At 42.7% G+C, this 11,895-nt stretch overlaps 2 protein-coding genes and 1 non-coding gene across 3 annotated transcripts; 1 reads left to right on the forward strand and 2 right to left on the reverse strand.

Moving 5' to 3' along the window:
* Positions 1–2,465: 2,465 nt before the first annotated feature.
* LOC121743622 (protein SENESCENCE-ASSOCIATED GENE 21, mitochondrial-like) lies at positions 2,466–3,196 on the reverse strand. Its single transcript, XM_042136954.1, has 2 exons — positions 2,989–3,196; positions 2,466–2,872 (listed from the first exon to the last, which is right to left on the reverse strand). The coding sequence occupies exons 1-2, from the start codon at positions 3,060–3,062 to the stop codon at positions 2,665–2,667; spliced, it is 282 nt and encodes a 93-aa protein (XP_041992888.1). The 5' UTR covers positions 3,063–3,196; the 3' UTR covers positions 2,466–2,664.
* Positions 3,197–9,220: 6,024 nt separating this feature from the next.
* LOC121745666 lies at positions 9,221–11,590 on the forward strand. The gene has a single exon (XM_042139646.1). The coding sequence runs from the start codon at positions 9,221–9,223 to the stop codon at positions 11,588–11,590; it is 2,370 nt and encodes a 789-aa protein (XP_041995580.1).
* LOC121746313 lies at positions 9,782–9,888 on the reverse strand. Its single transcript, XR_006039013.1, has one exon. It is a non-coding gene; the product is annotated as a small nucleolar RNA R71 (small nucleolar RNA).
* Positions 11,591–11,895: the final 305 nt, after the last annotated feature.

The raw sequence follows: 11,895 nt of genomic DNA on the forward strand, positions 1-11,895 counted from the left end.
GCGGCTTGAACAAGCTGCGACACGCAATGTGAGCGTCGCCATGCAGCGGCTTGATCAAGTTGATTAGCAGTGGCTTGATCCAGCCTAGGCGTTTGATCATCTCTTCCTTGATCAACAGCTTGATCAACTTGGCATGCAGCGGCTCGATCTACTTTGTTATCACTTCCAACAATTTTAACCTAAGGAATCATCTTCTCCGTCATGCTTCAGAAAATGAAATACTACGAGATTGGAGCATGTAAACGTGAAAAAAAAATCCAGACACTTTTGTATCATCGGTTTGGTCAGAAACTTGAATTTCTCTTACCCCTATTCATTTTATTGCCAAATCACACCCTTATCATATTTAGCAGGCGAAAGGCCAGTCAATGGGGGTCAAATAGTGTATCGATTAATATGTAAAATTCAATGAAATTTTGATGCTGGGATCTAACTTATTAGTACAAAGCAATTCATTTGTAGGAACAACGATAACTTCGTGCGCAGCTTGAACAGTTGTTTCAATGAATACAAAATACCGCGGCTGTTTCCAATTCAAGTTTTACCATTTGCTAATATCAAATCATAGTTTAATTTGTATATTCATATATAGTGTCAAGAGACACAATGATGTTCTTGTGCAACATTGTGTAGGAAAATTATTGGATGGAGTGGACTTTATATGTCTACTAAATGTTGAGTGCTATGAATTGCCAATTCTGATCGTATTTAAATATTTTTTTTTCATACATCTCTATCAAATTACCCCACACTCTCTTGGTTTGTGATATGAGAAGTCCTATATTGCAACACGTGTATTTAGGGAAATATAATTAAGAATCATAATAACATTGAATAGCGAGAGTTGTTTGCTTTATAATTGTTATTCAATGAAAATTAGGTTTAGCTTCGTTGAATTAAGAAATGACACCTCAATAATAAGTCGAAAGCATTGTCACTCTTTAATTTGTCCTAACTGCATGATGAGATGTCCTAATTTTATATACTTTGGGAGAAAAGCAGAATATTATCATATTCTTAGTAGTGCTTAAACTAAATTCAATGTAATGAAATATTGTGGATTGGTTAATGTTAATAACTGCGGGATATCCTTGGGCGGCGCGTTTCAGTGTTGGTGGTAGGGAGGGGCAACACGAGAGAAATAAAGGATGAGTGAGAGCGGATAAAAACAAAACATACTACAATTACCGGTCGGCATTGAAAGAATCCGGCAAGTGACATTGCTGCGTCAGCAATAAGCAGTGAGCGAGTAACGTATGGTACGTAACATAATAATTGTGGTACAAATGGTTCACTAATTAGTAATATACTATCTTTCAAATGAATGTGAATCAATCTTTGGTTAACATTGAAAAATCAAGAAATTATACTAGAGCAGTTATCAGATTAATTAGTCATAAAAACAACAGAAACCAAAAGGCGTTTAAAAAGCAGCTCACTTTACATATACGTTTCACACGAAACAATATAAAAACCCACCATGTACAAAACTACAATACTACTCCGTAAATGTAAAACAGAAGCTTCTAGATCATTAAAAAGTAAAACTGATAAAATATTAATATTAAAATTATATTACTACCTCTGTCTCTGTCCTACCTTGTTTCACTAGTCTGAGTGCATAAGTACTACTTATATATATTAGTTTTATAATAAAATTCGAGTATAATTAATTGGTGGATCTACTTATCATAAAAGTCTCTACTTATCATAAAAGTGAAATAAAAGTAAAATATAACTTTTATTGAGGGATGGATTGAAATAGCAAAATGTGACACTTAATTTGAGACGACGGATAGCGGTAGTATATTTTGATAATACTTAGACCATCCACAATAGGAATAGCCCAGCAATAGCCCAGCCATAGCCTAGCCACAAACTCCTCCTACCACATTATCAATACTAAAAATCCTCCTGCCACATCATAAATAGCCCAGCCATAGCCTAGCCACATCATAAATAACCCAGCCACATCCATAGCCACACTCAAAATTATATAAAACAAATAGTTAACAATCACACAAAATACGCAATTTAATTTACGATACATATACGAGAAAATTCAATAATATTATTAAAATTTAAAAAGTACATTAATTAAAAAAAAATACATAATTAACAAAAAAAACTACTGCCGTGCAGTCCTCCACGCCTATAACTCTTCAATTAAATCCTTTTGGAGTCGAATATGAGCCTCCGTTTGACGCATGTCGGGCAAGTCGCGTATATATAGTGTTTCGAAAACAAAAAAAAAATAAAAATTCGCGCTAGGCGGTACGCTAGGCGATCCGGACGCTACAATAGCGCCTAGCGTCACGGAACCGCCGAGCGCTAGGCGGTTTTTTTTCCGCGAAAATCGCTGGGCGCCTGCAATAGACCGCCTAGCGCCGGCGCTCGGGTAGGCGGTGTGCTAGGCGCTATTGTGGATGCTCTTAATAACATAGCAACGAAATATACAGATCTCCTGAGCATTTAAAGCACAGTAATAATAATAGCAAGAAACGATGAACAATATGAGCAGACCAATTCTGCTTAAATTTAGTCAACTAGAAGTTTGCAAAAAAAATTCCACTATTCTTCATGTATCATGTTCCTAGCGGGCGAAACGGTCCGGGTTGAGCAACTGGCCGAACGAGATGACGCCGTTTCCATGGCCGGCGTAGTTCATTTAGCTTTGTTGTTGCTCCTGATGAGCATCTTCCTCAGCTCCGCCGGGTCATGCTCCTTCGCATTAGATTCGGGTCTGTAGTATCCGGTAACCGGGTCGGGCACCCATGCACTCTCCGATCCCTTCTTCAGCATCACATTCGGAGCCCCGACAACCCGCCCGCCGCTGCTCCCCACCCCCTGCGACGCAGCAGAGTATCCCCTCCTGTTTCAATTAATCAATAACTTAATTTAATCAATAATGTTCCGATTCAAATGTTTTTTTTTCATAGAATGAGTTACATATTAAATTTTATTTTATTTCCGTATTTGACAACGAACCTGGCAAGAGAGGCGGAGATTTGGTTGCCGATGAAGGAAGAGACGGTTTTGACGTTGGAGAAGGAACCAGCCATTTTTTGAAAAATTGGAAATAGAGCTGATTTTTTTTTTCCAAATAAAGTTCCTGTGAGAACTATGGAAATATTTGTGGGAGGTGCCCTAGGCTAGGGTTATGAATTGATGGTGCAGTGAGGGAGAGAGAGCCGCCATATTTATAGAGAAAGAAATGGGCGGTTTGGGAAGGGAAAATTAAAGAGAAAGAAAAGGCAAAATTGGAGAGTGCATGATTGGATTTGGGCAGCGTCAATTGGAATTATTCAAGTGGACGCAATTTGCTTCTTGCCTTCATTCACACGTTTACCACTTTTCCTCCTAAGAGCATCTGCAGCGGTTCGGTGTCCGTCCGTTCGTGCAGCGGCACGGCACCCGCTGTCCATGTCAGTGAGCAGCTGACGCGTCCTCCTCTGATTGGTCAACGGCAATACCGTTGGCACTTTTTTTAATTAAAAAATTCGATTAAAAAAAATTATTTTCCTACTTCCCAAACAATTATATCCGTTTTTTCCTCCACTTTTAATTTATTTTTCCCTCAAAAATTCACATTTTCATCTGTAAATACTCCCACTTCCACACTACATAATTTTCATCTAAATTCTCTCATTTCCATTCTTACAATTCTCAATCTTTTTTTCACTCTTACAACAAAAAAATGTCCGACTCCGGCGATCACCCCTCCGACTCCCGCGGTTGGAACCACGAATGGTTCGGCTCACAACCATTTCCTAGTCCGGAAACGGAATTTTCAGCCCCTCCTCAAACCCAAAGTTCGCAAGCTCCGGGTGGTTATCGGCCTTACCAGGTGGACGACCAAGATGCCCCCTCGGGTGGGAACCCGAACCACCCGTACCTAGAGCGGGAGGGAGCGGCGGCTCTCAAACTCCTCCTGTTCCTACTCGTGGTGTCCGCACCCCGTACACTCTGGGGGAGATGGATCAATTATTCAAAGCATTTTTGTCTATCTCCGAAGATCCGGAGATTGGCACGAACCAATCCGAGGACCATTTTTGGTGGCGCATCTGTCGTCGGTACAATAAAAACCGGCTGGCTGGAACAATCGAGCGCAACGAGAGTATGGTGCGTAATGCCATATACATAGCCAACGAAGAAATCCAAAAGTTCTAGGGGTATTACCTCCAGGAAGAGCGGTCGGCGGGGAGCGGTAGAAGCGAGGTCAACATCATCAGTGCCGCGTTGGCGACCTACCAATCCCAACACTACAAACCGTTCAAGTACCCCAATGTTTGGTAGGAGCTGCGTGTGAATCCGAAGTATAGGGGAGGCGTATCATCCTCCTCTAGCTCCTCCGGAAAAAGGTCGAGGTCGGTATCCCTATCCGACGCCGGCTCCGATGAGGTGTCCACCCAGCTCGCCGGAGCTAACTTGGGTACCCCCGACGCCAGCCCGAGTAGTTCCCAACGCCGGACGCAAGGAAGGAGAAGTCGACGGCCAACCGCCATCGCGCCACGTCTCCATGCGCCCCCGATCCCGCTCCCTTTGTGCCACCTCAACCCCCCCCACCAACTCTTTGTGGGGGGTTTTGGCCCAACTCAATTTGGCCGATAGGTCAACTATGACCCCCGAGCAACTTCGATCGCATGTGGCAATGATATGGGGTCTCCAAAAAACATTGGGGGTAGAGCCGGATGAATAGTCTTCCACGGGGTATTTTTAGCCTTTAATTATGTAATTTTTATTTTTTAGGATTTTAATTATGTAATTTTTAATTTTTAGAATTTTAATTATGCAATTTTTATTTTTTATAATTTGTAATAATATTCCGGATAATTTTAATGCATTTTAATATTGTGAAAATGTTTTTATTTAAATTGAATAATAGAATGGTGAGACCCTTGAGCTTGTCCTTGCGGAAGAGCACGGATGTGAGTGTTGTACTCTTGCCTAATGACAAGGAGTAAAAGTTAATCCGGGCCCACATTCATGCTCGTTGGCAAGAGCACGGATGGGGATGCTCTAACGTCGTTTCTGTGGAATTAATTTGTCAAAAATAATACTAGTACTAATGAAATGACTTATTATTGGACAAATGAGATATTTAATAATGGTCGGAGAGAGTGTAAATAACTGCTAACAAAATTATAAGATAGTGAATAGTAGTCGATTAATCGATTAGGAAATTAGTCCAAATCCATAATTGTAATTGAACTAATCAGTTGGCCGATTAACCGAAAATAATTTGCAATAACCCATACTATTTCAACTGAAATATTTGGAATATGATTCTTGTTGTTATTAACAATTGATGGTCCACCAAATTAAAATCAATGAACTTTGATTGAGGAAGCTATAAATCAATATTTTTTTGTGTGTGTTTATATTAGAATCAATTTGGGGGATGATGGTTGGGCGAATTTTTGATGGTAGTAAATGCAGGTAAAAGAAAATATAGATCACGACACAAGGAATTACGTGGTTCGATTTACTGAGGTAAATCTACGTCCACGGGAAGAAAGGAGGGCAAGATTGTATTGCTTGATCTGGTTTACAGCTTACAAATACAGACTTGCTATATGATCTTTGATGTCTAGAGAGCTCTTTTTCTTCCTCGCTTTTAGTCTATCTGATCTAAGTTCTATTTATACATTGAACTAAGATCGTGGCTTGCATCACCACTAACTAGGTCGTGGATGTCGTGGAGGTCATGAGATCCTGCATGGGTCCACTATCTCTTTGTTTGGTCCGCTATCCTGCATGAGATCCTGCATGAGTTGACACCACTAAATAGATCGTGGGTAGTGGAGGTGGAAATCCTGCATGAGTCCACTATCTCCTAGTTCGGTCGAATACTGAGACCGAACTGCTGAATTATTGCCGAGCAGCTTTTGCCGATCTGAGAGTAGAGCTTGATTGGTCGGCTTTTACCGAGCTGTAGGCTGGGGCCGAACTCTTTGGTAATGCCGAACTGATACTCTTCCTTGGGCTTTGGGCTGATGGGCCGTCACTGCTATTGGGCTTGTTTAGTACGTACCCCATCACTACCCCCCCGAAAAGCGAAGTGAATCACTTCGGCGAAGCGAGTCACTTCGGCATTCTGGATAAAGGTATGGGGGAGGCTGACGTCAGGGGACGTGCCTTGCGCGTGACTGCATTAAATGCGACAGTAAAATCCGGCCGTTGAATCCTGAAAAGGTGGGATTCGAAACGGTGCGATGATTTTGAAATCTTCTCCGAATCTGATAAATACGTCCCTTCTTCATCATTTGAACACTTTTGCTATTGCTTCTTCTGCATTCTCTCTCTTTTGCGTAAAAATTTCCTTCCGCTTTCAAGAATTTCTTCAGAATTTCTTCAGACTTTCAAAGAGTAAGAACTATGTCTTCTTCTTCTTCTTCTGAGTCAGGTAGCGGTAGGAAAGGGGGTAAGGGGTCTTCTAGCCGGAAAGAATCCGGGGAGAAGACCGTAGAGTATTTTCACAGCATCTTGAGTAAGGATACTGTGATATCCCTACACGAAAAATATTTTTTTCCTGGGGGGAAGGTTGCGATTCCCGACGACCTTCATAGGGCTGACTCGCCGCCGGAGGGTTACGCCACCGTTTATGAAGCCGGCTTGGAATGCGGGCTTCGTTTCCCTCTTCCCCCTGCCTTTGTAGAGCTGCTTGATTTTTTTCAACTCCCTTTAGGTCAGGTGACTCCGAACTCTTGGAGGCACTTATCGGCCTTTGCTACCGAACTGCGTAGGCTAGATAAGGATCTGTCTCTGAGGGCAATCCTTAATTTTTTCCAGTTTAAGAGAAAAGGATCTTGGTTTTACTTGATCCCTTTACAGCCTTTTAGGGCCTTCTGCAAAACCAAGTGGCCAAAGTGGCAACATCGCTTCTTTTTTTATTATAGGACAGCGGCTCCGGGCTTTCCCTGGAGAGGGCCGAAGTCCGTGATTCCTCATCCTCGGTTAGAACCGTTGGACGAGCTCGAGGGCGAGCTCAATAAGATTCCTATGATTAGGAAGCAGTACCTGGAGTCTGAGCTCGTCAAGGGCGACTTCGTGTTCGACTCCTCGTCTTCGGACGAAGAGACTGAGGGTGAGGAATTCTTTTTTGTGCCTTACTGCTTTTGTGGCGAAAACTAACCTTGCTTTCTTGCTTTTTGGCAGTGAACTTGCTAAATAAGATTAGCCGCAAATCCTCCGAGCTTAAGGAGCCGGAGAAACAGAAGGCTACCAGCTCGGCGCCTGATGCCGAGAAGAATCCGAAGAGGCAGAAGACCTCTTCTTCGGATCCAAAAAAGCCGGAGTCCACTTCGGCAAAGGGGAAGGGGAAGACCCAGAAGCCCCCAAGAGCGCCGGAGAGAGACATCGTCTTGGCGCCCCCTTCGGAGCATGTCTGTGAGCCTTTTGCATGGCCAACGGACTTTGCCGAGGTAACTTCTCTTCTTGATTCTTTGGCTTTGCTTCTTTCCTATGTTTTTTTGGTGGCCCCTCTGTTGACTCTTTCCTTTTTCCATTTTCAGAGGAATAGCATGCTCAGCAAGCTCGTCGCAGTCGAACTCTCTAAAGCGTCCAGCGACTATGCTGAGATGCTGATGCGAAGCATATTTCTTATATTTTTCCCCCTAAACTACACACTTTCCATGTACTTGTCACTCATCAAAGTGTATTTGTAGGGAAGTTTAGGAGAGTGAAAGCTGGAAGTTCGCAGGTGAAATGGGCAAAGCATGAGAACGCCCGGTCGGGCGATTCTGAGCTTCAAAACGCCCGGTCGGGCGTTACGCATAAGGATTCCAGAAAGTTCGCCCGGTCGGGCGGTTAGTGACGACACAAAACGCCCGGTCGGGCGTTTCACCGCGATACCCCTAGAAGCCTTTCGCCCGGTCGGGCGTTTCGTTCGTTAAATTCGCCCGGTCGGGCGTATTTGCCGAGTAACTTCTAAATGGCAGTTATTTCAGAAAAGGAGGGGATAAGTTAGAGGAAAGAAGAGGAGAAAGGGGACGAATTTTTACAGAGAAAAAAAGACAGAACGGAGAAGAAGGAAGAAGAGAAGAGAAGGAGGAAAATCTACCCGACACTCCGACGATTCGACTCCACCATCCAATTCTACTCCGAAAGAGCATGCCTTCTACGGTTTTAATCAGTGAATTTATCATGTATCAAGGCTAGGCTCATTTGTTGCTCCAAGTTGTGAATTAGACTCGTTAGAATGCTTCTACACTTTTGAACTCATGTTTGATGTCATTGATTGTGTTTAATGCGTAATTCTATTACTTTAGAGGCATCTTTTGTGATAGATATCTAATCCTTGTTTATTGTCTCTTTAACATAGACATGGATGGATTAATCAATTGTTATGCTTTCAAATTAAAATTGTTCAGAGGATAATTTGATAGTGGATTAGGTAAGCTCGTATAGTAGATGATGTTAGATTCCCGCGCTTCCGCAGGAGTTGAATGCCTTCGAAAATTAATTCATGGAACAAGTGTTCAGCTGACTGTGAATTATACGTCGCAAACATGTTCAGTGCAAGCGATTAGGTTGATAAGTTAATCCCAAATTTGTGTGTGATAAATGTGTAGAATGATTCGAGTCTAAGGAGCAACTTGGAGTGACCTGTTTTTCTCGTGTTTAAAATCCTTGCGTAGTTAGTTTGTTAACTTAGTGTCATTAATCATCAAAACCAAAAATCGAACCTTTTTATGCTTTGTTTAGTGTTAAGTTTTAATAATCATTCCCTTCCCTGTGGATCGACACCTAAAATACTACACACGAAGCTGTATTCTTGCAGTTAGTGATAATATTTGGGTAATTAATTTGAACTTGCGTGCGAAATTGATCTGTTTTACAAACCAGTATTATCCACATCAAGTTTTGGCGCCGTTGCCGGGGAAGGCAATCGATTATTTAGCTTATAGTTTTTGTTTGTTTTTATTTTGTTTGATTTTTCTTTTTGAGTTTTATAGGTACTTTGTTCGTGTTCTACGGTGTGATAGCCATCTACCACGTCCGGACTTGAAGACGAAGGAGTGTATTATTTTAGGTAATTTTTAGCTAACTCTTAGTTTAGTTTTTAGGTAGTTTAGTTTTTCACTTAAGCACACACTTTTTATAGTACTTACCCCGAAGTTGTCGAGAGGTCTCGCTTTCGGTAATTAGGAAATATATTGTGCTTGTGCTTGGTGTATTTTCTGTTGTGTAGATAAAAAAAAAAAAAAGAAAGTCGTGAATGCACACGAGATCTCAGGGTACACCGCCTTTCGGATTACTCTGTTATCAAAGAAGGAAAGGGTCAGGAAGTTCAGCCGGGTTTGAAATTCAACAGGATTCGCCGAGTCCAATCAGAGATAACCCATTGTTTGAGAATAGTGACAGTGATCTGGAAGCTGAGTCGATGGCCGACAATAATAACAACAACGCTGTCCCACCACCCGTTGTGAGGTTTGGCGACACTCTTAGATCGGGAATTGAGTACCCCGGAGAGTTTGCTTATGCGAACAACAACATCAACATTCCACCTCACTATATTAGTTTGGTGAATGGGGGGAATCTTTTCCATGGACGGGATGATGAGGACCCGGTGAGCCACCTCAATGCCTTCTACGAGTTGACGAACTCTCACAGACCCCCGAATGTGGACCATCATCAGATTAAGAGGGCCTTATTCCCTTTCTCACTGAGGGATAAAGCACGGGCGTGGTATGATTCTATTCCGGGATACAACATAGCCACATTCCAAGAGTTGAAGATGTTGTTCCTCTTGGAATATAACTCTCCGATGAAGATCGAGAAGTTAAGAGAGGAGATCACTACCTTCCGACAGAAATATGATGAGTCTTTTGCGGAAGCGTGGAAGAGGTTCACTGAATTGCTTAGGAAATGCCCGAGCCATGGTCTTGCTCCAGGGCATGAGCTACTCAAGTTCTACAAGGGACTCAACAGTGAAGGCACGGGGTTGGTGACTGCAGGCTCGAATGGAAATCTGGACGACTTAACTCACGATGAAGTGAGAGCTCTGTTCCAAAGGTTGGCAAACAACCAAAGGAATTGGCATAATCCGAGAAGAGCGGCAGATAAGATGGGAGACACGTTCGGTGCTACCAAGGAGACGGAGAAAATCACTGCAATTGAGGCTCAGTTGGCGGAGATAAGCACTCAGATGTGCACGATGACGAAGGCGATAAAATCCTTCCAACTGACTCCTCAACCCATGGCTGTTTTGAAGTGTGGGTTGTGCCAAGGCGGACATCACATGGATCAATGTCCGAATCTTGAAGGTCAGCCAATAGAGGATGTGAACTATATTGGTAACAATCAGCAAGGGTTCAACCAAGGAAACCAGTACGGTAATCAGCAGAACTGGAGGCCTCAACAAGTGAACTGGAATCAGTCCGGTACTAGCAACCCTTCGGGTTCACAATGGCGTACCAATACTCCACCTCCGGGTTTTGAGAAGAAGCCTTCTATGGATGAACAACTGGGACAAATCCTATCTCTTATGACTAAGACTCAAAAGGAGAATGACTACTTCAAAGAAAAGACCGTGGAAAAGTTTGGGCAGTTAGAAGCTACAATGAGGAATCTTGAGACTCAAATTGGGCAGATTGCTACAGCATCTCACACAAGAATTCCTAATGTTATCCCGAGTGATACAGTGCCCAATCCTAAAGGTGTTGAACAGTGCAAGGCAGTTAAGTTAAGAAGTGGAAAGGATCTTGAGTCTCCAATCATGCTAGATGCACAAAATGGCTCGAACATCTTGCACGCAGGGGCGGACGAGAGGATTGAGTGGGCTACTACCGAAGCTAGGGAAGGTCAACAAGAAAAAGAAGAGTCAACCATGAGTGATATCCACAAGAAGAATCCACTAAGTCCGACAATGGACCCGAAGTGTCCATTTAATTTTCCAGATTTTATCCCGCCACCACCTTTCCCAGTCGAGAATAAGAAGAAGGGTAGGAAAATAATTCAAGAGAAAGGACTCGATTGGATGATGAACATTATCAGGAAAGTTAATGTAGATGTGTCCCTGGTGGATTTGTTCCTACACTTTCCTAAATTCTCCAAGTTTTTTAAAGATCTTATTGCGAAAAAGGAGAAGATACAAGACGATGGCGTGGTGATATTGAGCGCATTTTGCTCACAATTTGTGAAGGGAAAGATGCCGGCAAAGAGAAGAGACCCGGGAAGCTGTGTGATCCCATGTGAGATGGGAGATAAAAAGTTCCCAAAGTGCCTACTTGATCAAGGCTCGGGAATATCATTGATGGCTCTGAAAACCGCACGGTCAATCGGTCTAGAAGCGAGGATTGAACCAATCGACATTGACCTACAATTGGCGGATCATTCAATTGTGAAACCGAAAGGTATCATCGAGGATGTCTTGGTGAAGGTTGATAGATTTGTACTCCCGGTTGACTTCATTGTCCTAGAGATGGAAGAGGACAAGGATATGCCTATCCTCTTTGGTAGGCCATTTTTAGCAACCGGTGATGTTGTGATAGAGACCAAGACAAATACGGTCATGTTTCGAGTAGATGGAGAGAATGTGGTGATCAAGCAAGAGAAGGCGGGGAAGCGCCTATTGGAGCCTGGATAGAAGGGAAAAGGATGAAGAAGGTCGAGCCAACGACTATAAACAAAGGCGCTGATTGGGAGGCAACCCAAGTTTTTATCTTTCTTTTATCTTTTGGTTTCATATGTTGGAGGTTTTGTTTGCTCAATTCTTTCCTCCAACATTTATTTTGAATTGAGTGTTTTTTTTGTAGTTTTTGTTCTTTTTGTAGGAGCAACTGGGAGTTAGGATTGGAGCTTAGGAGGAAGCACACCTGCAAAGGATTTTTACACCCACCCTCCCACCCGAACGCACTATGGACGTCATGCCAAGTTTGGGGGAGTTTCCTT

Source organism: Salvia splendens, chromosome 8 (genome assembly GCF_004379255.2).
Source record: "Salvia splendens isolate huo1 chromosome 8, SspV2, whole genome shotgun sequence".
In the NCBI taxonomy this organism is placed as follows: domain Eukaryota; kingdom Viridiplantae; phylum Streptophyta; class Magnoliopsida; order Lamiales; family Lamiaceae; genus Salvia; species Salvia splendens.